This window comes from Chiloscyllium plagiosum, chromosome 4 (assembly GCF_004010195.1).
Source record: "Chiloscyllium plagiosum isolate BGI_BamShark_2017 chromosome 4, ASM401019v2, whole genome shotgun sequence".
Classification (NCBI taxonomy): domain Eukaryota; kingdom Metazoa; phylum Chordata; class Chondrichthyes; order Orectolobiformes; family Hemiscylliidae; genus Chiloscyllium; species Chiloscyllium plagiosum.
This window is the reverse complement of record NC_057713.1, coordinates 92,999,160-93,027,005: the sequence shown is the minus strand read 5'-3', so window position 1 is coordinate 93,027,005 and position 27,846 is coordinate 92,999,160. Positions and strand designations below refer to the sequence as shown.

The window sequence follows — 27,846 nt, the reverse complement described above, 5'->3', positions numbered from 1 at the left end:
CTTGTTGTGCTATTCAATAAGATAACGATTGATCTTTGACCTCAACTCCAACCTCCTGTCCAATTTCAGTATTTTCTGACTTCCCCAAGAGTCCAAAGCGAAGAAATGTCTTTTTAAAGATATTTGAATATTTAGAAAAAAATGCACTATTTTAGTTTATGAAAGATAGAGTTACAGACCAACAATTTTTATTAATTCGGTTGACATCTGTAGTGACTTGTCATGGAGGTTATGATTACAGTGCATCCATTTAATAGATTCTAGAAATATTGACAGGTTGATATGCAAGATCGGACAAGGATAGCAAAATATAGGTGTGATAAAACTTCGGTATGTAAAGTTAATAGCTGGGAATAAGCATTAAAATGGATACAAAACATACATTTGTAAGGAAAGTGGAATTTAATAAGCAGTGATGTAAAATAAATGATCAAATATTCCTTGAACTGTTGTAACTAATTCTAAACCATGTTTCATAATACTGTATTTTTCGTGTAATATTCAGTTTATCACGTGGATAAATAAATGCAGTTGAAAGCCCATTTGTTGTTATTTTACCAGGAGAAAGGGAAGAATAAACAGGAAATGTCCTTTTTGTGGAACTTAAAGGCTTCATGGCTGTGATCAGCTCTTTCTGTAATGTCTGGCAGCCCTCCAAAATACATGTGCACTTTTTATTCTTGCTTCTGCTTCATAATTTTAATTGTGCCACAATTTGTACCTGTGCTTTTTGCTGCCTAGGCTTTAACCTCAGGAACCCTCTCTGCCTCCCACTCTCTGCGATTTGTAAGATCTTGCTTAAAACCTTATTCTGACTAGGCTTTGGCTCTTTGTTTTATTTGCTCATGGGGCATGGGTGTCACTGGATGGCTATCATTAACTGCATATCCCTAGTTGCACTTGAGATGGTGGTGCTGAGCTGTCTATTCGAACTGCTGCAGCCCATGTGCTGTAGCTTGCCGTACAATGCCTTAGGAAGGGAATTCCTGGACTTTTGGAATATTGCATTAAATTCTGGTCTCTCTGTGATTGTAAGGATGTTGTGAAACTTGAAATTTTTTTCTGAATCCTTTCAAGGATATTGCCAGGGTTAGAAGGTTTGAACTACAGGGAGAGGCTGAAATAAGCTGGGGCTATTTTCTTTGGAACGTCAGAGGCTAAGAGGTAACCTTTGACGTTTTTAAAATCATGAGTATTGATAGGGTGAATAGACAAAGTCTTTTTCCCAGGGTAGGGGATTCCAAAACTAGAGGGCATAGGTTTAAGGTGAGAGGGGAAAGATTTAAAAGGGACCTTAAGGGGCACTTTTTTCATGCAGAAGGTAGTGCGCATATGGAATGAATTGCCAGAGAGAGTGATTAGAGGCAGGTACAAATGCAACATTTAAAAGCATCTGGATAGGTATGTGAATAGGAAGGGTTTTTAGGGATGTGGGCCAAATACTGACAGATGGGACTAGGTTAACTTAGGATATATGTATGGCACAGATGCGTTGGACCAAAGGGTCTGTTTACGTGCTGTACAACTCTATGACTCTATTTTAACCCAGCAATAGTGAAGGAATAACAATATATTTCTAAATTAGCATAGAGAGTTGTTTGCCAGGGAACTTGAAGGTAATGATGTTCCCAAGTATTTACTCCCCTTGTCCTTCAAGATAAAACTGGTCATGGCTTTGGGCGGTACTGTCTAAGCATGTTTGTTGAATTTCTACACTGCATCTTGTAAATAGTACACGCTGCTGCTAATGATCATCAGTGGTGGAGGGAGTGGATGCTTGTGATTATGGTACCAGTCAAGTAGGTTGCTTTGTCTTGGATGGTCTCAAGCTTCATAAGTGTTATTCGAGCTACATCCATTCAGGCAAGTGGGGAGTGTTCCATCACACTCCCAACTTGTAGATGATGGACGGGCTTTGGAGAGTTGGGAGGTATTACTCACCATAGTATTCCTAGCCTCTAACCTCTTTTGGACACGTTCTATGTGGAGAGTGCAATTGAGTTGCTGGTTGATGGTAACTCTCTCAGGAAGCGGATAGTGTTTCAGTGGTGATAACACCATTGAAAGTCAAGGGCCGGTGATTAGAGATGGTGATTAAGATGCCATTGGAGATGGTCATTAACTGGTATTTGTGCCTGCTTCTTGTCAGCCCAAGCCTGGATGTTGTCAGATCTTGCATTTGAATATGGATTGCATCCATGTGTGAGTCATCACAAATGGTGCTGAACCTTTTGCAGTCATTGGCAAACATCCCCATTTCTGACCTTATGATGGGAGGCAGATCATTGAAGTAGCTGAAGATGGTTGATTCTGAACTCCTGCAGAGATGACTGACCTCCAACAACTACAATCATGCTTCTGTGTGCCAAGTATGACTCCAACCAGTGGAGAGTTTGCTCTCTGATACTCATTGATTCCAGTTTTGCTCTGGTTCCTCAATGCCACACGCTGTCAAATGATGCCTTAATGTCAAGAACTGTCACCTCTGATATTCAGCACTTTTATGCATGTTTGAACCAAGGCTGTAAAGAGGTCAGGAGATGAGTGACCCTGGTGGAACCCAAACTGGGCATCATTTAGTGGGTTATTGCTGAGCAGGTGCTGTTTGGTAGCACTGGTGATGACACCTTCCATCACTTATGGTCAAGAGTAGACTGATGGGGCGGTATTTGGCTGGCTTGGATTTGTCCTGCCTTTTGTGCCAATGTTCCACATTTTGGATAGATGCCAGTGTTGTAACTGTACTGGAACAGGTTTACTGTGGGAGTGGCAAATTCTGGAGCACAAGTCTTCATTATTATTGCTGGAATATTGTCAGGGCCCAGTGTCTTTATAGTATCCAGTGTCTCACTGTTTCTTGATATCACATGGAGTAAGTAGAATTGGCTGAAGACTGGTATCTGTGATGCTGAGGACCACAGGAGGAGGCCTTGAAGCATCATGCACTCTGCACTTATGTCCGAAGATTGCTGTGAATGCATCAGTTTTATCTTTTGCACTAATGTTTTGCGCTCTTCCATCATTTGAGGATTGGGATATTTTTGGAGTCTCATCCAGTGAGTTATTTAATTGTCTACCAACATTCGAAACTGGATATGGCAGGACTGTAGAACTTAGATCTGATCCATTGGTTGTGGGATTGCTTAGCTCTGTCTATCACTTGTTTATGCTGTTTAGCATGCACATCATCCTGTTCAGTAGCTTCAACAGGTTGATACTTCATATTTAGATATGCTTCATGCTGTCCTGCACTTTGCATTGAACAAGGGTTGATCCCATGGCTTGATAGTAATGGTTGAGTGTGGATATGCCAGATCATCTTAAATACCTAGAGGTGCAGGTGCAAAGTTCCTTGAATGTGAAGTCACAGGTACACAGGGTGGTGAGCTGAAAATGTGTTGCTGGAAAAGCGCAGCAGGTCAGGCAGCATCCAGGGAACAGGAGAATCGACGTTTCGGGCATAAGCCCTTCTTCAGGAATTTCGGGCTTATGCCCGAAACGTCGATTCTCCTGTTCTCTGGATGCTGACTGACCTGCTGTGCTTTTCCAGCAACACATTTTCAGCTCTGATCTCCAGCATCTGCAGACCTCACTTTCTCCTCACAGGGTGGTGAAGAAAGCGTTTGGCACACTTGCCTTCATTGGTCAGAACATTGCGTATAGGTGTTGGGACATGTTGCATCTTTACATGACATTGGTGAGCCCACTTTTAGAATACTGTGAACAATTCTGGTTGTCCTTCTATAGAAGGATATTAAATCTGATAGGGTTCAGAAACTATTTACAGGAACATTGGAAGCTTTGAGTTATAGGGCGAGGTATTTTCACTGTAATAATGTCGGCCACATGGTGAAGTGGTAGGAATAATAAATAAATTCTCTGTTCCAGAAATTATTTGGTGGATCACAGGTGGGAGTGATGCCTATTATGGTTGAAAAGCCAGTGGAAAATCTGGCAACAGTGTTACAGGAAGTATCTCCTGGGATTTTTTTTCTGACTCTGATAACAAGGTCACAAAGCCAAAGGTGAAAACAGGAGAAAAAAAATCAAAGAATAAAAATAAGTTCAATTTCAGAAACTATATTTTCTCAAATGGCTGAGGAAAGGCAAGAACTGGTGTAGTACAAAGTGGATATTTTTAGTTTAGAGAAATTTGCTGAATTGCAACAGAGGAAAAACTAGAGGTTGTATCAGAAAACATACACAAAAGAAGACTGAGTGAATACCAGAATATTATTATCTTAAAAATGACATCTTGCTGAGGAAGTGGTGACCATCATATATTCAGGCGGCTGAGAAATAGACAGACGTTTGTTATAGTCGGTTATAGAAAGGAGGTGTTGCAGGTAACCTGAATTACCAGTAAGAGGTTGTCAAAATACAAAAAGACGTTTTTATTGACCTGGACTACAGGAAGATGTGGTTAAATTTTGTCAGACATGCCATATTAAGAATGTGTCAGGTAATTAGCAGTGATTAAAGCTATCACCCTTAATATCTGTTCCTGCATTGGAGGAGCCTTTTACAAAAGTCTTAATTGACTGCCAAGGACCCAAATCTAAAACAAAAAGTGGGAGCAGTATTTGTTGACCATAATGGATGTGTCTACTAGATTTCCAGAAGTCATTCCATTATACAATATCATGGCTAAAAGGATTATAGAAGAGTTACTCAATTTTTTTTTACTAGAGACAGACTAGCCACAAAAATATAATTGCATGAGTTATCCAAGGAGGAAATGGAAATCTTTAGGTATAAGACCATTCAAATCACGGGGAGCATTATAACAGCTGCATCAACTTTAAATACCATGTTTTTGGGCTTATAATGAAGACAATCCAGAGGATTGGGCTGAAGGAATTCCATTTGTTCTTTTAGGGTTGCAGCTAATGAATCAACAAAATGCAGGCAATTTGAATTAGTTTTTGGGCATTGAGGTCAGAGCCCACTGAAATTAATTAAGGAGAAATGTGTAAGAGTTCAGAGACCACATCTGGACTGTCAGATTTTAGGGAAGGATGGAATAGAGTGGGTGTGTTGGCTAGACAAGATTTGAAAGTAGCACAGTATGTGATGAAATAGGAAGCAAGCAAATCAAAAAATTGAAATTTTGCTCATGGAGACAAAATGTTAGTAGGTGATCCTTTTAAAGGAAAGGTTTAGCACACCTTATCAAATCAAAAGGAAATTGAGGTGAATTATATGAGGAATGCCAGATAGAAAGCAATCTGGACGTAGGTTTGCTTGCTGAGCTGGAAGGTTCATTTCCAGATGTTTTGTCACCCTACTAGGTAACCTCTTCAGTGGGCCTCCAGGCAAAGCTCTGCTGATTACTCCTGCTTTCTATTTATATGTTTGGGTTTCTTTACGTTGGTGATATCATTTCCTGTTCTCTTTCTCAGGGGGTGGTAGATAGGGTCGAACTCTGTGTTTGTTGATAGAGTTCCAGTTGGAATGCCATGCTTCTAGGAATTCTCGTGCGTGTCTCTGTCTGCTTGTCCTAGGATGGATGTGTTGTCCCAGCCAAAGTGGTGTCCTTCCTCATAAGGATATTAGTGAGAGAGGGTCATGCCGTTTTGTGGCTAGTTGATGTTCATGTATCCTGGTGGCTGGTTTTCTGCCTGTTTGTCCAATGTAGTGTTTGTTACAGTCCTTGCACCATTCCTATGGGTGAGCTTCATTCACTCCAATGCACTTCGATTATATTGAATGCATACTTTAAAGTAATCTCTTACTGAACCTGTGCCAACCTTAGAGGGTTGTAAATGACATTTGGTTTTGCTTGTTGTCTGTATAGGGTCTTCAAGTTCATTAGCTGATGTTTTAGTGTGTTGGTGGGTTTTTTGGGCTACCATGATGCGAAGGGGTCTGAGTAGTCTGGCAATCATTTGAGGAAAATCACCTATACCATTTATTCAAAAAGAATGGTACCCAATGAAAACAGTCTGCTGATTACTCAGCAACAAACCCAAACAAGCAAGCAAAATACATCCAGAAACCCTAGCCACTCTCCCCTACTTCAAATACATCTCAGAAATGACTGCCAGACTACTCAGGCCCCTTGGCATCATGGTAGCCCACCAATACACATCAACTAATGAACTTGAAAGACCCGATACAGACAGCAAGCAAAACCAATGTCATTTACAAAATACCGTGCAAGAACTGTAACAAACACTACATTGGACGAACAGGCAGAATACTAGCCACCAGGATACATGAACATTAACTAGCCACAAAACGACATGACCTTCTCTCTCAATTTATCCTTACATACAGATAAGGAAGGGCACAACTTTGACTGGGACAACACATCCATCCTAGTTCAAGCCAAACAGAGACATGCACGAGAATTCCTAGAAGCATGGCATTCCAAGTGTAACTCTATCAGCAAACACATCAATTTAGACCCATCTACCACCCCCTGAGAAAAAGAACAGGCAATGACATCACAGGAAATCACGTCACCAACCTAAAGAAATCCAAGCATATAAATAGAAAGCAGAATCATCAGCAGTGCTTTGCCTGGAGGCCCACTGAAGATGTTGCCTAGTTGAGTGATGAAGCGTCTGGAAATGAACCTTCCAGCTCAGTGAGCAAACGTGCATCCAGAGCCTCAACCTGAGCTACAAATCTTCTCAAAACTTGCTAAGAAAGCAATCTCACTGGGTGTGTCATGTGAATATGCTCAGAAGGTATTTTGATAGGGAAGGAAAGCAAAAGCAGACTGTGTTACCAGTTAAAAGAATTCAGATGCTTCTGAATTGCAAATGAATTGAGTTACCTTCCTGAGGAAGATTTAAATGACCTGAAAGAGTTATTATAATATGGGGGTACAAGCTGGGAACTAGGCAAAAGTGAGGACTGCAGATGCTGGAAATCTGAGTCTAGATTAAACTGGTGCTGGAAAAGCACAGCAGGTCAGGACTTTTGCCCGAAACATCGATTTTCCTGCTCCTCGGATGCTGTCTGACCTGCTGTGATTTTCCCACACCACACTAAGCTGGGAACTACTAATCTAATTGCATATGATGTAGATATAGGAAATGGTGTTCCAAAGAACTAACCTCCCTGTAGATTTAACCCTCTAAGGTTGGCACAGGTTCAGTAAGAGATTACTTTAAAGTATGCATTCAATATAATCGAAGTGCGTTGGAGTGAATGAAGCTCACCCATAGGAATGGTGCCAAAACGAGATGGTCCCCAGTGATTGTGTCGACTATCACAAAGTCAGTGCAGTTACAAAATCTGATTCCTATCCTATTCCACATTTGGAAGACTATATTGAGAAGCTGAGACAAGGAACTTCAGAGGATATTTGCAGAGACTTTTATTGGAAAGAGTGAAGGAAATTTTGGCTTTCGTAACACCCAGAATAGACTGCCAGTTTAAAGTCATGACATTTGATACGATAAATGCACCAGCCACATTTTCAAAGACAAATCAATGAAGTAATTTCATGATTACCCAGTTAATTGGTGTATATCGATGATGTGGTGATTTTTAGTCACACATGGAAGGAACATTTGTAGCACCTATCAGAACTGTCTGATAGACTTTGAGAGATGGTCTTGATGATAAATCTAATAGTGAGTTTGCAATGGTCCTGTGGGATATGAAAACAAAGATTATCCATAACATTGATGAAGAGGGAAGTACTATGATTGTTGGGACTGGTTAGACCACTTTTGGAATATTGCGTACAATTCTGGTCTCCTTCCTATTGGAGGGATGTTGTGAAACTTAAATGGGTTCAGAAAAGATTTACAAGGATGTTGCTAGGATTGGAGGATTTGAGCGATAGGGAGCAGTTGAAAGGCTGAGGCTGTTTTCCCTGGAGCATTGGAGGTTGAGGGGTGACCTCATAGAGGTTTATAAAATCATGAGGGGCATGGATAGGATAAATAGACAAGGTTGTTTCCCTGAGGTGGGGGAGTCCAGAACTAGAGGGCATAGGTTTAGGGTGAGAGAGAAAAGATATAAAAGGGACCTAAGGGGCAACTTTTTCCAGAGTGGTACGTGTATGGAATAAGCTGCTAGAGGAAGTGGTGGAGGCTGGTACAATTGCAACACTTAAGAGGCATTTGGATGGGTGTATGAATAGGAAGGGTTTGGTGGGATTTGGGCTGGGTGTTGGCAAGTGGGACTAGATTAAGTTGGGATATCTAGTTGGCATTGATGAGTTGGACTAAAGGGCCTGTTTCTGTGCTGTACATTTCAATGACTCTATGACTGTAGTTTTTATTGGAAGTTCGTATCGAATTTTAGCAGTGTGTTTGGTCTACTGTTGAACTGGTGCTGAAAATTTCAGTGGATGGAGGAATGTCAGCTGGCAGTTGACAGCCTGAAAATGGTAACCCCTGTCCCAGTGTGAGTCACACCTAATTATGCAAAGCTATTCAAGGTGGCTATGGATGTAGGTTTTGGTGCTGTACTCTTTCAAAAAGACAACAAGAAGATAGAAAGACCTATTGTCAATTTTTTTCAAAATATTGAATAATCGATAGCAATATTCTACAATTGAAAAGTTTTTTTATTATTTTATATTGCCAGTAATGTGCGAGACAACTCTATGTAACTCCTAAACTGATCATAATTCCTTAAAGTTCTTAAAGTTTATGGAAAAATGTAAGCATAAAAATTCCAGAACGTTTAGATGGAGAGACTTTGAATAAAGATGAGGACGCTCAGTGCTGAGAAAAATACAGATTGAAATGGTCTGCTGTAGTGAATGTTTGCATGCTTACAGTCAATGGAAAGTATATGTATTTTAGTGTATTAATCGTTAAGGTGAAAGGTTTTTTTAAAAAATGAAGCCATCTTTGTTTATTGATTTGTTTTTTTTAAGGGAGGAAATGTCTTTAAGAGATGTATTCTGTCCTCTTTTTATGAAGAAACATTGAGATGAAACTGTAGCAGTCTGCTCCAAAGCCGAGAGTAAACAGTTTGTCAGGCCGTGCGTTTTTTTAAAATAAAGTTGGAACAATAGAAGCAGCCTGGCTCCCACAGATTTTTCATTTTAGCTTTCAGCAGTTGCTGAGCTCTGGAAGCTGGATGTGAAAACTTTGCTCTCTCGTTCTCTCTGTCGCGTGCGCGCTCTCAGCTAAAAGCTGGGCTTCTCTCTTTGTTACTAGAATTGCACATGAGACAATCTGTTTTACTAAATTTGCCTTTGCCAAGGGTGTGTTTATGGGATTTTACTATGTTGGAACAGTTAATTAAGTGTTTTTTTTGTATACTTTATATATAGTTAGGCATTTTGATAGTTACAGTTAAGCTAATTCCATTTAGTTTGTCTATATCTTAGTGTATGAATGAAGTGTGTTTGATTTTGGAAATTATTTCTGATCACAAGGAATAGTTGAATATTTAGACATTTTTGTATCTTTCAGTTGCTGCGACTGGCTTGCTAACATCTGTAGGCGAAAGAAACAGCTTAAAGCCCGCACAGTTTGGCTGGGACATCCAGAGAAGTGTGAGGAAAAACATCCAAGAAATGCAATCAAGAACCAGAAATACAATATTTTTACATTTGTCCCTGGGGTAGGTAACTGCGAGTTTGCATGTCTTGAAACAATCTTTGTATCAAAATACATAGAGGTTATACAGTGGGTGTAGTGCTTTCCCTCTAATCAGTTCTTTCCAGTGTCTGTTTCAAAAACAATGAAAACATAAAAGCTGATTCTTCCCATCAGGGTGACAATCACAATGTTCCCTGCACTGTGTTATCTACAAATATGGTGGTGAAATGCCACTGTTTCCAAATTTTTTTTCACCGTTTCAACTTTCATCCTTCTCTTGCAGTACAGATGGGGTCCTTTGGAAATTATGTTCTGTGTCATAGAAAATGGCTATGTGCTCCTGAGAGTACTTTCCATAAAAGTTAGTCTCTGTTTTAAGATATGGAATGCATTACCTTTAATGGCTGCACAATTATGGCTTCAAAAAGAGAATTGGACAACTGTCTGAAGAAAAAAAGAAATTGTAGGGCAACAGGAAAAACTGGATGCATGTGAGTAGCTAGATGCTCTTATGCTGACAGTAATCAAAAAGTCTCCTGGGTTGTAAATCATTTTGAGTAAACACTTTTCCATGTTTTTAGAATGAATGATTTTACTGTAACACTTCAGTAATGACATTGGAAAGGATAACCTCGGGATCACAGTTAACCATAAATGCCATAACTACGAACTTTGACTTATTTGACATGGTGAAGGATGGCTGGGATTAAACGTGACTGTCACCTCTGTCGGTGTATAGCCAAATAAATACAAACACTCATCCACCTTATCCCAGTCCCAAGCCTCCAACTCAGCACCCCTTGCCACCCGACACCTGGAGGAAGACTGCCTCGTCTTCCGTCTTGGGACCGTGCAACCACACGGGATCGATGTGGATTTCCTCCCCCCACCTTATCCCAGTCCCAAGCCTCCAACTCAGTACCACCCTCTTGACCTGTCCATCTTTCTTCCCACCTATCTGCTCTACCCTACTTCAGCCCCCTGCCCTCCAACCTCCATCTACCTATCACATTCCCAGCTACCTCTCCACCAGCCCCACCCCACGTCCCAGTTATCTCTCAGCACCCCTTGCCCTCAAACCTCATTTCTTATGAAGGGATTATGCCCGAAATGTCGATTTTCCTGCTCCTCGGATGCTACCTGATCTTTTCCAACACCATATTCTTGACTCTATATTTCAGAACTTGTAGGATTCACACTTGTTCCCCCCCCCCCCCATTAAGGTCATTGCAGAAAGTTAACACTGATTGTTAAGAGTACATTTTCAATTATGAGAAAATTTTTAATGCAGTGCTAATCCACCTTTGTGACACAGATCTTGACCAATTTAAAACATGGAATGTCATTTCTTTCAGAGCCAAATTGCTGCTAAATATCTGCGTCCCCTCTGTCATTTGAAACTCCTAGGTACTTTATTGCCCATCCTATGCTTTCAACATGTTGCAGTGCAAAAACGTTTTTTTCAGCTCAAAGGTGCAGAATAACATCAAGTTCTGCCCCACTAACTCCCCCTTTCTCTTCTCCCAACACTGTCCCCAAGATGTACATTGATCTGATTGTTTCCCGCATTCTGTGTATTGTTTTAGTTTTTCAGCGAATGCAGTGTTTTATTTTCCCGTTCTGTCTTATTCTCCTTGTGATCTTTTAAACACTTCATTTATGAATCTATGATACTGCATGCACTGAAGTATATTCTGTTTTTAAAAACAATTATGGACTGAAATTACCAGTCTGATTATAGTATCATTTTTCAGGTATTATATCAGCAATTCAAGTTTTTCTTGAATCTTTATTTCCTGGTGGTATCATGCTCGCAGTTTGTACCATCATTGAAGATAGGCTATCTGTACACATACTGGGCTCCCCTGGTAAGTATTTTCTCATGTGTTTAACTTTGTGCATGAAGAACTGTAATTGTCAAGCATTTCTGAAAGTTTAGTCACTTGAGAAGAATTAAAATTAGTTATCAAATACTGATTCATGACTGTTAAGTTTGTTGCACTAGTGTTTCCTCCTGCCTTCATCTATATTAACTCTGCCACTAACTGCAAGCTTTTTGCACTTTGAGTGGTCAGTCAATTGCAAATGTGATTAGGGTTGTAGCCTGTTGGATTGGGAGCTGTGATCATGGTCAATTCCCAATGGCTGCCTTGGGCCTATAAAGGTAACACAATACAATAAATTTTATTTTTCAACTAACAAAGCTATTTGGTGCTTTTATATAAAGAGTTTTGGATCATTTTTAAACCGTTTGAGAAGTACCCAGAATCAAAAGTTGAAAAGGATTTTGCTAAAGTAAATGGCAATAACTTTCTTTAGTTATTTCTGGAAATATGCTTTAAAATATAAAGACTGTTTTAATTGGGGTATCTGCTGAAGAAAAGAATATGTGCAAGTTTGCATGAGATATGAAATAAGTTCTACAAATGGTCAAATGTTTCTACAAGTCATTATCAGACATTCTTTGGTAAAATAAACTTGTTATGGTACAGAAGATCAGTGAAAGCAAATGTCATTTGCACTGAAGGTCAAATTTAGATCAGATCTCACAGGTTCAGGCTGATGTCAATTCCCCTGAACTAGGATGTATTCAATAACATCACATCTACCTATGTTTCTAAGTAATACTGGAATTCAAACATTGTACAATTGGGATGCTTAACATGTTTTTTTTAAAAATGAAACTTTGCAAATAGCTTTTATGTTCACTTGTCAAATAATGTTAAATATATTTGTTTGGCCATTCTTTTCATAAAGTTCTAGCTTATATTGAATTACTTTTAGAATTTCATTTTATAAAGTTGGTTGGAGAGAAGATGTAGGAATCTAGAAATTTAGGTGTATTCAGCCACTGGCTGAGAGAACTGGACCTAACATCAGTTGTAAGTTAACCTTACCACTTCTAGTGTTTAATTGTCCATCACCAGCAAGTCATCCAGAACAAGACTGCACAGGTGAGAGTGACTGTGTTTGACGTCAGTGCAGCATTTGATTGAACTCAAGGGTCCCTTGCAAAACTGGAGCCAGTGGAAATTGGGGTGGGGGAGCTTTCTGCTGGTTAGTCATATATAAAAGAAAGGAAATTGGTTGTGAGTCAGTCAATTGGCCATAGGCCATGTCTGTGGTGCTCCACAGGGTAGTTTCCTATACGCTGCCATCTTCAGTTGCTTCATTAATGAGCTTCTCTCCATCATTTAATTACAAGCTTACACAATTATCAGTGTTGTTCAGCACCATTTGCAATTCCTTGGATGATAAAACTTGGTCTGATAAATGGAATGTAACATTCACACCACAAGTCAGGTTGTGAGCATTCGCAACAAGACAGAACTTAACCTATGCCCTTGTCATTCCATGGCATTACCACTGCCGACTCCCCCACTATCAATATCCTGAGGTGATTAACCTTGACCAGAAACTGATCTGGGCCATCATTTAAATACTGCTACTAAAAAAAGCTGGAAATTCTGTTGGGAGTGAAACAACTCCTGGCTCCTTGAAGCTAGTCCACAGTCTAAAAGGCACACATTAAGAGGGTACTGGGATGGAGTCTTCTCCACTTGCTTGGGTGAGTGCAGCTCTGAAAATACTCAGGAAACTTGATATCACCTAGGACAAAATAGTTGATTGGTACTTGATATTCCTTTAACATTCACTGTCTCTACCACCAGTGCACAATGGCAACAGTGTGTGCCATCTACAAAATTGCAACAACTCACCAGGTAAAACCTCACCAGGGCTTCAGTCACAGAACTTTGCAAGTCCACAACTTTTACCACACAGAATAATCAATTTTTGTGAATAAAATCTGCAATTTCCCCTCCAAGTCATGCACCATTCTGACTTGGAACTATTATTGAATCAAGTTCTGGAACTCTTTTTCCTAACAGCTCCGTGGATGTACCGATACATGTGGACTGCAGCAGTTCAAGAAGGTAGCTCATCACCACCTTCTCGAGCATTTACTAATGGGAATTAAATGCTGGTCCAGTCAGTGGTGTCATGTTCTGTGAATAAATTTTTGAAAAAACCAATACTCGCTGTCTGTGCTGGGATGGAACTTGGACCTCCCTTCCTAATAGCTCAAGTGGGTGAACTTGAACCACATTGACTATGGAGGTTCAAAAAAGTGGAGTAACACAACCTTAGGGACAGTTAGGACAGATGCAAGCCTTGCCAATGACACTCCAGTCATTTGAAAGAATTTTAAAAAGATCCTACCATTGTGGAAACGCTTTGATACTAATGTAATACATTTAAAGTAGCATAGAAGAATTTTAAAAAAAAATAAAAAAAATGTTTTTCACACTTCAGTTTTGAGCTTTTTCTTTTCAAACATGCCTTCACAAGTAAATGCAATGAGAGCTTTCTGTTCATTGTCAGGACCATGTTGTTTTATACTTGGTTTTTAAAATTATAGGCTGAAATAAACTGTTCTAAAACACTGGTCTTAAAGGAAAGCTATATGTTTTGAAAGGTAAGTGACCTTACACATGGCAAGCATTGTGTAAATAGCTGTTGAGCAAGTAGTACTTGAAATTTGGGTTCTAGAACAGGAGGGTTATATACACATGCAGCTGGGTGGCAACAAGAAGTTAGTTGTGGACCAGTCATCAGTTATGAACAATAATAGCTTTTTGCCTGCCAACAACAGTGTGATTCAGTCTCTGGTAACTGAACAGCTTGGAGCTGGGACAAGATATAGAGAGAAGTGATTTGACCTCCTCCAGCTCAGGAGCTGCCTTTATTCTCTGTAGTCCACCTACTTTAAACCTAAAGGAAGCTTTCCTTCAGTTGTAGTAATCTGTGAACTACTTTAAACTGATAAGTCAGAAACCTTTTAAAACTGAACCAGCCCCCCTGTGTCTCTTGCTAAACAAGAAAACTGAAATGCAATGTTCTAACCAGCATAAGAATGATAAGATTATCTCAGTAACTTGTGAATAGAAACCACTGAACTGCCCTCCTAGTTTGCCCTGCCCAGAACTTGACCTGTCTCTGCATGTGTAGGGGTGAGCAGTTTTTAAGGCAGTGAGAGTTTTAAGTCGGAATTTTGTCTCGATTTGTAACTGTTTACCTGAAGCTATAGCGTAATTACATGGATTGATTAGCAATCTTCACTACATACAAACACTGGTCTGTGCTTTCCATCAAGGATCTGGACCAGATGGGCCAATGGGCTGAGAAGTGGCAGATGGAGTTTAATTCAGATAAATGCGAGGTGCTGCATTTTGAGAAAGCAAATCTTAGCAGGACTTGTACACTTAAGGTCCTAGGGAGTGTTGCTGAACAAAGAGACCTTGGAGTGCAGGTTCGTGGCTCTTTGAAAGTAGAATTGCACATAGGTAGGATAGTGAAGAAGGTGTTTGGTATGCTTTCTCTTATTGGTCAGAGTGTTGAGTAGAGGAGTTGGGAGGTCATGTTGCAGCTGTACAGGACATTGGTTAGCCCACTGTTAGAATATTGCGTGCAATTGTGGTCTCCTTCCTATTGGAAAGATGTTGTGAAACTTGAAAGGGTTCAGAAAAGATTTACAAGGATGTTGCCAAGGTTGGAGGATTTGACCTATAGGGAGGCTGGGGCTGTTTTCCCTGGAGTTTTGGAGTCTGAGGGGTGACCTTATAGAGGTTTACAAAATTATGAGGGGCATGGATAGGGTAAATAGGCAAAGTCTTTTCCCTGGGGTCGGGGAGTCCAGAACTAGAGGGCATAGGTTTAGGGTGAGAGGGGAAAGATATAAAGACTTGGTTTGGGAAATCTGGTAAACTGGTGAATTTTCTGTACTTTATTTAATTGTTTAACTTTTTTTTCCCAGTTGTTTTCTTGCTCTATGCCCTGCCACATGCACTCCCGGTTTGTGTTCTGTTTCCCCCCCCCCCCATCCTGTCTGTCTTCCATCCAGATGTCACTGCTTGACTGGGTCTATGGCAGGTGGTGAAGGAAGCACCAAAGTACTTCACCTAATCCTCACCAGTCTGCCTGCTGTAAATGCTTCTGTGCATAACTGTATTGGTAGAAGTGATATCATACAGTCCTTATACAGGCAAAGTTCCATCTTTACATTGAAAATGCCCTCCATTGGGTTGTGTGACGCTATTACGATGTAACATGGGATAAATTTTGAACAGAACCAAACGTGGTACTAGAAAAGCACAGCAGGTCAGGCAGCATCTGAGAAGCAGGAGAGTCAACGTTTCGGGCAAGTGCTGTCTTCTCGGATGCTGCCTGACCTGTGCTTTTTGAGCACCACACTGTCGGTTCTAATCTCCAGCATCTGCAGTCCTAACATTCCCCGATTAAATTTTGAACAGACCTACTCAAAATTAGCATTCATGAAACAAACTCGTGCCTTGATATATTCCCACTCTACCTTCCCTGGCTTGACAGTAATGGTATTGTTCAGTGAAGAGTTAGAAGGAAACACCATTATTAGCACAGTACACATAAAAATGAGATGTCAACCTGCTGAAGCTACTGCACAGGGATACTTGCATTCCAAATCATATAAGCTGCAAGTGATTGATTATTCCATATCAATGGATCAGATCCAAGCTCTTCAATCCTGCCACATCCCATTATTAATCATAGTGGACAATTAAACAACTCACTCGAGGGGAAGGCTCCAAACATTCCCCGCCCCAGGTTTTGGATGACATGAAGACTGGCAGGGTAGTTAATAGTGAGGAAGATTGTCTTCGGTTACTGGAAAATACAGACAGGTTGGTCAGACAGTCAAATCAGTGGCAGATGGAATTTAACACTGAGATGTATGAAGTATGAGCAAGAAGTAACAAGACAAGGAAGTATTCAGTGCATGGCAGGCTAATAGGAAATAGGAACAGAGGAATCTTAGTGTGCTTGTCCACAGATCATTGAAAGTGGCAGGAGAGCTTAATATGGTACTTACAAACTGCAGATGTTGGAATCCAAGGCAGACAGGCAATAGGCTAGAAGAACACAGCAAACCAGACAGCATAAGGAAGTGGAGAAGTCAATGTTTTGGGTGTCGAAACATTGACATCTCCACCTCCTGATGCTGCCTGGCTTGCTGTGTTCTTCCAGCTTCTTGCTTGTCTACATCTAAAATGGTACTTAAGGCAGACAGGACAAGAGCTATAATGCAAGTATTACATAGAAAACAGTAGCAGGCATCAGACCATTGAGCCCATTCCTCCATTCAATATGATCATTGTTGATCCTGAATCTCAACACCATGTTTCTGTTCTCTTCCCCATATTCTTGACACCATTAGCCAATAGAAATCTGTGTATTTTTTTTTCTTAAGTACATTCAATGACTTGGCCTCCACAGCCTTCCATTGTAAAGAATTCCACAGGGTCACCACCTTCTGAGTGACAGTGTTTCCTCATCTCAGTCTAAAACACACACATCACTGCTATCAGTTCTGAACAGCACTGTCAGAACTTTGTCTTAATAAAATGCTTCTCGTTCTTCTAAGTTCCAGTGGACACAGTCCCAGTTGATCCAGTCTTTCTTCATGCAGTCATCAATCCCAGGAATTGGTAGTGAACCTTGAAACATTACCATTGTCATATTGAAACAAACTACCATTTTCCATCCGTATTCAACATTCCATGTCTTTGGGTTCCTTTGTTAAGCATTTTAGTCTTGGTAATAAGTTTTCTTGTGGATATGTGAAAAATGTGAAAGGTTCCCCAACGGTGTGGTAGCATTCGTAATGGAGTATACACTTACAACTGAAAATTCTGTGCTTGCACTTCCTATCTGAGTTAATTTAAGAGGAAATTAATGTCAACAGGAAAACTTCCTGAGAGGGAAAACCCAACTGTGCCACAACTATACCTCCAACAAGCATGTTAAAGCAGTTTTGCTCAACTGCTGATACCAGTTTGTTGGCACAACTGTTCAGTTCTTTTTCCGAGATTTCTCACACGAGATGCAATTTGTGCCCACCAACTTCTGAAAACAGTTAAAATTTATTAAAGCTTGTACAAGCTTGGTGACCCCTTTGACACTTCTTTGCAGACATGTGAATTTGAGTCAAAGTGAGACACTGAACAAAGAAAATACATCCCCTTTAGGACAGTTGGTAATGCTTACAGATGCTCTGGTCACTCCCTCATAGTCACCTGAATCCCCAGATACAATGGTAGGATGAGATCATCCTCTGAGATAATGCTAATGCCCTAATCCTGGGGAATTGTTATGCAGACGATTTCCTGACTCAGTGATTCCCCAAGACAATGTAAGTGTGACATACCTAGCTTCAGGGGATGGCTGGAAAGCATTTCTGAATGGAAGAGATTGAATTATAGTTTAATCTGATAATAGCAGGAGAATAGTAGAAAATGACTGTCTAAATGGAGTGGGGAGTTCGCATTACTGCATGAATGTCGTCCCCACGCAAAGACAGTGCAGTTTAACTCTTTACTATTTCATTGATGTCCAGAGAGAAATTCCCATTTAATCTTTCAACATTACACAATCTTGTGCCTGTAGTAATGGATGATGGGCAAGAGGAATGTAAACTAATGTAAAAACATTTTGTAACTTGAAAATCATAATTTCTGTATGTACTTACAGATTACAGATGTTCTTATATCAACCTTTTATTAAAGGGCCAATTATTTTTCATGATGCATTATTTGCTTGATAGACTATGATGATCTTTCCAACATTTCACCACATGATCATTCTATAATGCTGAGTAGAAGGTCATTAAATTTAGATTTACCAGGATGTTGCTGGGAATAGAGGGTTTGAGTTACAAAGAGGCTGAATAGGCTGGAACCTTTTTCACTGGAGCATAGGAGGTTAAGAGGTGACTTTATAGAGGCTTTAAATAATGAGGGATATAGATAAAGTGCATGACAGGTGTCTTTTCCCTAGGGTGGGGCATTCAAGACTAGGGGGCATATTTTTAAGGTGAGAGGAGAAAGATTACTGTGGAATGAACTGCCAGAGGAAGTGGGAATGGGTGCAGTTACAACATTTAAAAGACATTTAGATAAGTACATGAATAATAAATGTCTGGAGTGATTTGGGCCATGTGCAACAGGTGGGACTAGTTTAGTTTAGGATTATGGTCGGCATAGCCTAGTTGGACCGAAAGGTCTGTTGCCAGGATGTAGACTTCATGGCTCATCTTTATAAGTTGTGGCAATATAAGAGCTGAGAGATTATGCTGGAGCTGTACAAAACTTTGGTTAGGTCATAACTGGCAAATAAGTTTCTCTCAGAATCAGAAGGATGTGATTGCACTGGAGGGGATGCAGAGGCAATACACCAGGATGTTGCCTGGGTTGGAGCATTTTGGGTATGAAGAAGGTTGGATAGCTTGGGTCAATTTACTTCAGAGCGGGGAAACCTGTTTGAGCTATATAAGGTTGTGAGGGGCCTGGATAGAGTGGAAAGGATGTAGTTCTTCCTGTTAGTTGAAGAGTCAAAATGAGGGAGCATAACTTTAAGTTGAAGGGCATAAGGTTAGGAGGCGATTTGAAGAAAATAAAACTTTTACCCAGAGGGTGGTGGGAATCTGGATTGCACTGTCTTGGAGGGAAGAAAAAACAAGACACCTCACAACCTTTAAAAAGTGCATGGATGAGCATTTGAAAGGCTATGCACCAAATGCTGGAATGTGGGATTAATGGAGATAGAGAGGTGCAGACTCTATGGGCTGAAGGGCTTCTGCACTATATGGCTCTACAATGCTATATCACAAAGCAGCCTGCTTGATTGACACCATGTTTCTTTGATGTCACGGTGAAAATTGTGGAACTCACTTTCTAACAGTGCTATGTGTGACTTTGCACCAAATGTACCACAGGAGTCCATGAAGATAACTGACCAGCACCTTCTCAGGTGAAATTAGAGGACAATAAATGCTGGATCAGCCAGCGAAGTACAAATCCCTAAATGAGTAAAAAAGATTTTGTGTCTAGCAACATCAAAAAATAGTCTGTTTAAAGCCTGTTCCTGGTATAATTCAAGATATTAATAACTTGATTTATTTCACTCATTATTGTATTTCTGTTTTCCAGGGTTTTGTTATGGCGGTGACAATAATTCGGGAAGCATTAGATGAGCTCCGTCGCTATCAGCGAGATGAGGAGATGAATTCACAGCTATATAGCAAGCTGACCATACGAGGTTAGAAATAGCTTGCTCAGCATTTCAACAGTCGTATTCAGTTGATGGGTTTTGTCAGTGGTAGTTCCAGTTTTGGAAAATAGTTGCCAATGACTCCAGGTTCTAAGTGTTGGTCACTTATATTTTTAATGTGTGAACTTTAAAAATGGTTCCTTTCTTCATGAAATTAATTGTGCTTAATCTTGTGCAAGGACTGAGTAACAGTTATTGAGGCAAATAGTTCTCAAATTTCAAGCTATTGAGCAGTTATTAAAATGAGACATAAAATTTTGTGGTTAACTGTCGTCTTCAACTAAGTGTCATCCTTCTTGATACTGCTCAATGTCTGAAACTCAAACTCTCGCTCAGCAATTGAGTGAGCCACAAGATTGTCCAGATCTTCCATATGTTGACAGAATCCTGCGTGTTGCAATCAAGGAACTTCACTTTCCCAGATATGCCTTATTTATGTAATTAGTCAATTTGTTATCATTCTAAAGTAATAGCACATCTCTCAGCTTGGGGAACAAAGAATGTTCGCTAACTGCAGGAGGCTGTAAAAGGCTTTATCCCCCTGTAACTTGGTGCTCATATCTTGTTACATATAGGCATTTGTCATCTGCGCTCCGTTCAAATTACAAACTTCTGTCCCCTTCACCTGGTTCATCTGTGACTCTTCCCTTTCCTTCCTTGACTCCATTGTTGCGATTTCTGAGGACAGGCAAAACTTCAATATCCATGAATAGCCTATTAACTCGCATAGTTCTCTGTTTCTCTACTGTGATGATGGCACCTTCCAGTAGGCAGCTTCCAACATGACTTCCCTTTTTCCTCAACCAGTACAAATATTCACTTGCTCCACCATTTGTGCACAGTAATAATTATGTACTAATGACAAATGCCCAACAGAAATTCACGAAGGTTCCTTAGACAGCAGCTTGCAAACCCTTGACCCATATCATCTCGAAGAACAAGGGTAGCAGATACATGGAAACATTACCACCTGCAAATTCCTCTCCAAGTCACTCCTCATCCTAACTTGGAAATATGTTGCTGTTTCTTTGATGTCACGGTGAAAATTGTGGAACTCACTTTCTAACAGTGCTATGTGTGACTTTGCACCAAATGTACCACAGGATTCCATGATTATAACTGACCATTACTCTTTCTCTCTTTTTCCCCCCCTCAAAAAAACCCACACTTGTGGTTGATAAGGCCTTCAGCTGTGCCTGACCTACACTTCTGCCCTCACCCCTTCTCTCTCCCCCCCCACCCCCCCACACCAACGGTGTTCACTTGTCCTTATTTTTCACCATACTGATCTCTGCATTCAAAGGATCATCCTCTACTATTGAAATTGAATTAATGGGTTGTGATGAAAATAGATCATGTGATAATAGGACTACAGAGGTGAGAATGGGTTAGCTGTGCTGAAAACAACCCCATGTCACGACAGAACCAGGGTATAGGGGTCGGTTAAAAAATACAAGGATACAATCAGGCTCCAAAGTTACTGAACTTGATGTTTCTTTTTCCTTTCTCCACTATTAACAACACCTTTGTCTTTTGCACTCAGGCTCTTTACCCTCTGCTGTCTTGGTCCTCCTCTGCATATGTCAAAAGTATTGAAAACAAAATCCTCTTTTCCAGTACGTTCAGCTCTGAAGAAGTCATATTAGACTGGAATATTAACTCTATTTATGTTGAGTTTCTCCAGCACTCTGTTTTATTTAAGCTATATGAAGGGGTAGAAGTTTAAGTGTATTTTTTTTATTTTTAATGGTTTGTGTAACCATCATTTGCATTGCTTGATTCATAAATGTGATAGTGAAAAGTTCATATCTGGCAAGTGATGTACTGTAGTTTCAAAAGGCAGATGGGGGATGTATTTCATGTAAAGGTTTTCTTTGTATGGTGTTCTGGGTGCCACAAGTGACTGGTGCTGTTGAAGTCAAATGGATCAGCTATGTATCTACTTAGAAGTAATAGCCTTTTTAGCTTTTTTTGAATTGTGCTAAAGATGCATTGTAACCTGAATCGCTAACTGCTTTAAAACAGTTGTCCATGAAAGTCCAGTTTCATTATTCAAAATTTGGAAGATAAAAGATTATTTTAGTGATAAACACTGAAGGAAAAAATGCAAGATTAAGGTGTAAATGAAATGTAAACTTTTTATAAAAGGGTGGAATGCAGTTAGTAATAGAAATTAACTGGAGAAAATTGCAATAAAAGAGCAATCAGTTTTTTATTACTTACAACATATTTGTAGTTAACTTTGGAATTAATATGATGCAACTGTTATGAATATCTGATTAATTTTCCTGTACCAAGTTATTTGTAGTATCATGGTGTGTGATCTGTAAAACTAACGGTGGCTTAGGGAACAGGAACTTTGGTCTTCTTTGGAGTCTGAGTTAAAAAGCTTTGTGCATTTAAAACAGTATTGACTTTATTCTTATCTAGTCATTTGCAGTTTAAATATTCTGTGTGAAATTTAAATTGCAGAGGAGTAGCATTAAATCTCTAACAAGGAATGGAAAGTAATAGTTTCACTGGGAATTACTTCCTGACTTCCATAAGTAGGTATTAAATGGTTATATCTGATATGACCTAAGGAGCAAGAGTTTTATCCATGCAATTTCCCTTTAGTTTCCTGTGGCCTTGAACCCAGTATTGTAATTGAAGTTAGACCTACAGGATTAGATAAAAGATCTTGTATATTGGAAAAAAAACTTTGGAAAGATATTTTATCAAAATGGTGACACAACATTAAGGCACTGAATTTCCATTCATAATTATTCTTTGGTTGCAAATGTTTCACTAAAGTTTTCAAATAGCTAAAGTGAGATTACTAAATAAGTAATTCATATTGGCTAACACTTTAGCAGCTGAATGAATAGGAATTTGATATGCTTATTAAGTTACAGCTATGTTTGTTATGAGTGTATGCAGATATATCCATGACTCATCTAATCTGACTATTTTACTAATGGACCTAGAAATATGTGTTTTGTCTAAAATGTGAACGATAGCTTGAAGATTTGGTGCATATTTCACAATTTATTTTGGTTAAATTTTTTATTCTCGAATATCTTTGAAAAGGAACTATAATGCCTTTGAAAAGGATCATGAACTTGAGGAGTGATGTTGACTGTCCTCGTGTTACCCCTTCACCTGGCTCCCCCCACCCACCCCCTTACAAAAGATAAAATTAAAATTTGTTGGCTGCAGTTCCATTTTTGCATTGAAGTAATCCATGAATTAATTGTGATCACCAACTTGTAACTCCGTTTTGAAACAAGCATGCAATCTTCTTTCTGTTGCTGTTGCCTTCACCATAGTTTTGACAAAGCTCAGACAAGAATGTTTGGGAGTAGAACTGTATACTTTGTGACAGATTTAATTACACAAAGTGTAGTTTTTCTGTGTCTTCAACAAATATGACTGACTCACCATTCTTTTTTCTAGGTAAAGTACAGGTGAAGAGCTCTGATATTCAAGTGGGCGATCTTATTATAGTCGAGAAGGTTTGTGTTTGCTGTATTTACTGCTCTCGCATAAAAGAGATTGCTACTTCTGTTTCCCTAAAGCCAGGGTGTATTTTTCACAGCACTGCCGACTCCAAAATAGCTAGAAATATGACATCTTTTTGGCAAATGATTTTGCAAAGTTGGGAATGTGCCTGCATTGATTTTAAAAGGAAAATAAATTAACTTATGTATCTTGTGCATTTTTTTATATATAACATAGCGTAATTAGATTAGCTTCCCCTACAGTGTGGAAACCGGCCCTTCAGCCCAACAAGTCCACACCAACCCTCCGAAGAGTCACCCACCAAGACCCATTTCCCTCTGACTAACGCACTTAACCTATGGGCAATTTAGCATGGCCAATTCACCTGACCTGCACATTTTTGCATTGTGGGAGGAAACCGTAACATAGCGTAATTAGATTAGATTCCCCTACAGTGTGGAAACCGGCCCTTCAGCCCAACAAGTCCACACCAACCCTCCGAAGAGTAACCCACCAAGACCCATTTCCCTCTGACTAACGCACTTAACCTATGGGCAATTTAGCATGGCCAATTCACCTGACCTGCACATTTTTGCATTGTGGGAGGAAACCGGAGCACCCGGACGAAATCCACGCAGACACTGGGAGAATGTGCAAATATTACAGAGTCGCCCGAGGCTGGAATCGAACCTGGGACTCTAGTACTGTGAAGCAGCAGTGCTAACCACTGAGCCACCATGCCACCCCACATCATAATTACATCTGTATTGAATCTGATATAGAGAATTCAGAAAGTATTGCTATTGATGGATGGAGAAAGGAGCTATAATGTTCATTATTACTTCATGTCTTATGTTGTGCCTATCCACCAGTTGATTTGATTAACTTGTGGCGTCCTGATGTATCCAGTCAAATTATTCAGTGACCAAGAGAGATTTTTGCTGTAATGTGTGTGTATGCTGCATAAAATAATTCACTATGCAAGATGTGTTTTGCTCATCACAATGGAAATTTAATTTTACTTAATATGAGAATGTACAGGAGATAGTAATAAGATCAAGAAACGTAGGACAGTGAGATGAGTAAGTAAATTAGTATGGTTGTGTTTTAAAATGTAGAATGAGAATAAATTGAGAAAATCAAAAAAATTTAAATAGTTTGTGTCCAGTAGGAAGAATGACGCAACATTGTTGTAAAATAGTGAGACATGAGTTTTGTTTCCTCGAGTTGAATTCTTTCTCTCTACTGGTTTCTATCAAAAACATTAATGTCTCCTACCACTTCTATTATGATGTTTCTTAAAAGCTTTTGTAGAAGTGCCTTCTAAATGATGATACTCTTTGCAAATACTCTGCTCCCTGACTTTCCTCTTCTGTAACACACCATGTATTTATACGTGCAATTATAACATAGTCTCTTACGCTAATTTGAGTGTCAACAAAACCATGGTACAGTGCCTTTAATGTAGAAAAACTGGCCAAGGACTTTGTTGTAAGCTTAATCAGACAAAAGGAAACACCAAGCTAAGCATATATTCAGATGGGTGACTAAAAACATCGTCAAAAAGTTCTGAAAAAGGCACAGAGGTTTATGAAGGTAATTTCAGATTTTAGGGGTTAGGAAGACTTTCCCAGGATTTACTGCAGGTCCTTTCAATGCACTTGTAATCCTCAGTTTGTTTTTAAAATGATCATGGTCTCCTATAACTTTGATTTACTTGCCCTTCTCTTAGTCTTTTCAATCTTAGTGTTGTCCTGTAGCTTGAGTCACCATGATCCCTATCAGTTGAGAAATGTTGTGATTGAGGTCAAATCCATCAACTGTTGCTTAAGTTTGAATTGACAGTGATGTAGACCCATTAATTACTAATTGGATTTAATTGAATAATGCTGGACATTTTTTATAGATCACTTGTAAATTGGAAGTTTTGAAAATAAATTATTTTTCAATGAATCAGTACTTTTAAATATGTTTATCCATTTACTCTACACAATATTGACAATGTATAAATATTGTATTCACGTCTTTGGAAATGGATAATGGTCTTCTGCAGTAGCATGGTAAAAACAATGACTGCAGATGCTGGAAACCAGATTCTGGATTAGTGGTGCTGGAAGAGCACAGCAGTTCAGGCAGCATCCGAGGACCAGTAAAATCGACGTTTCGGGCAAAAGCCCTTCATCAGGAATAAAGCGGTAGCAACCTACTGGTAACCTGTGAGTTATTTGTTAAACTGGTAGGAGGTTGATCCTATTTGAGTGGAATGAGTTATGTGGGACAGATCAGTTCTCAAAAGATCTAGACTGGACATGTTTAACTGTTGGGAGTGTATAGGATTGATTGGTAGATTTGAGAGAAGAAAGCAGCTCAACAAAAGCCTGTCCAATATAAGTTGAGACCTAATGTAACATTGTTGATTTTTATACACGTGTGTATGAAGGCCACACCTGAAAATGAGATTGAACAGTATCAGTGTTCCTACCCAAGATAATTCCCACGGTTTCAGGAAATGCTTCCAAATACAGCAAACTGATATGAAAAATTTGTTTTTGTATTTTAGTAGATTGAAGCCCCCTGGAACCACGTCTTTTGGGAGGTGTGATTTAAGGTGAAGGGTTTAATTGCTAGAAAGTTTTTTTATCACCTCTTCTCATTTGTCATTAGCATCAGATCCTCTGGAATGTGTCACAGTACCAACTAGGGAATAAAGCTTGCTTTGTGAATTTTTTAATTTTGTGTATATGTGCTTCTCTTATGAATATTCTATTTTAAAATAGAATACTATAATAAACCAGGCACTAATTTCATTATAGTCAGTTTCTTGTTAAATTATATACCCTTTGATACAGAAAAAGTTACAAATATAACTGGTGCCTGTGTCCAAGATAATGAACGCAATTGAAGAGCGTTCCCTAACCAGTACAGTTGACATCTAATGTCTATCTTTTTGGATAGGGGGCACAAGGTGGGGGGCAGGTGTATGCGTTCTGTTCAGGTGAGTAGAGTCTGAAACCAGTGTAAAAGATAAGGGCAAACGAAACTCATGGACTTAAAATTGCTCCTTTTTCAGTGCTGTTTCCACTGAATTTGGTGGATTGCACATTTGATGGTGTAAATGAGGCCAAACTTTGTCCCCCACTCTTCAACGCATTGCTGTCCATCAGACCATGCACTGTATAAATTGTTTTCCTGTATAATAACAGTGACTGCACTTTTAACATTTGATTGTTAAACATCTCAGGATGTCCTGAGAACAGGCAAATGCAGTTGCTTCTCCCTCTTGCTTTTCCTTTTCCTCCTCAATTTTCAGTAATGGAGTAGTCACTGAAATCTTCTGTTTAGTAACTGTATCATATATATAATTCTGTAGTGCTTAAGGTAAATTGTATATGCTGTATGTAGTCCTTTTTAAATTTCAACAGAAGTACCTTCTAATGGTATTGCTTTTTATAGCAGTCACCTCAATTATAGTTATCTACTTTAATCTCCAAATAAGTTAGCCAGCTTGCAATCTATGAATCTCATTATCCTGAAACTGAGTAATTCTTTTGCCCACCGAAAAGCAAGAATTTCTGGAGTCATCAATATGACATTTTAGTATCATTGAGTGGCTGACAGGTCTAATGAATTGGATGAATAACTAACTGTGTTTATGATTTGCTGTTTGCTGCAGTTGTGCATGCTTTGGTCCCACAGCTGCTCAGAACTGGGTTGCTCAGACCTTTTTCGTAAAGATCCTCGCAACAAACAGTCAAATCTGTCATTCATGCAATGAGCTTGAACTGAATTTAAGCCTCGGCACCTGAAAGAGAGAATGTACTAATGCACTGCATTATCCTGACTTTCAGTGCTTTGATTTTGAAGTACTTGGCTGAAGAATAAATCTACAGTCCAGGGACACAAAAGTAACAGTAATTTGATAAATTAGCAGTTGGTTACTAGGTTAGACCAAGCAAGGTATATTTTTTTCCTGCAAAAATGTCTCTTAAAATAATGCTAAATAATTTGTTCTAGTTTTTGAAATTGAATTGACTCAATTACAAACCACGAACCCTTGTTCTGTACTGTTTAGTATGTAACATCTGTACACATCCAGTGAATCAGAAAGGGCTTGCAGCCTCCTTTTGAGGTTAAAGTTGAAGCTCAGGACATGTTTTAATGTTCCGAGAAGAAACTTGAAGATTTGAAAATGTAACTCCCATGTTTTATCCTAAACAAAAACCGAAAGAACTGTGGATGCTCTAAATCAGAAACAAAAATAGAAATTGCTGGAAAATCTATGGAGAGGAAGCAGAGTTAACATTTCAGGTCAAGTAACCTTTCCTCAGAACTGAGTTCTCAGAAGAACTCTTAGTTTAGAGGAAGGTCACTCAACTTGAAACATTAACTCTGATTTCTTTCCGCAGATGTTGCCAGGCTTGCTGAGCTTTTCCAGCAATTTCTATTTTTTGTCACCTATGCTTTACATTAGGCATCTGATTCAGAAAGCATAACATTTCTGTTCTTATTGGGCACTGTGGTAGGAGGAATAAAAAATCATCTTGAATGACAAAAGCTTGAATGTGGTAGAGGTGCAAAAAGGGTCTACGCGATTAAATTCATTTCATTAAAGATAGCAATACAAGTTATCAACACATCACAAAATGAAAATGAAGCTGGGGTTCATTTCTGGAGAAGTGAACTATAAAACCAAAGAAATCAG

At 39.3% G+C, this 27,846-nt stretch overlaps 1 protein-coding gene across 1 annotated transcript in view; it reads left to right on the top strand.

Moving 5' to 3' along the window:
* atp9b (ATPase phospholipid transporting 9B) overlaps nucleotides 1-27,846 on the top strand; it is a 346,071-nt gene that overhangs the window by 67,438 nt on the left and 250,787 nt on the right. Inside the window, exons 3-6 of the mRNA XM_043688616.1 lie at nucleotides 9,393-9,543; nucleotides 11,276-11,389; nucleotides 19,544-19,652; nucleotides 23,100-23,158. Coding sequence (XP_043544551.1) covers nucleotides 9,393-9,543; nucleotides 11,276-11,389; nucleotides 19,544-19,652; nucleotides 23,100-23,158 — 433 coding nt within the window. The remainder of the gene's footprint in view (nucleotides 1-9,392; nucleotides 9,544-11,275; nucleotides 11,390-19,543; nucleotides 19,653-23,099; nucleotides 23,159-27,846) is intronic.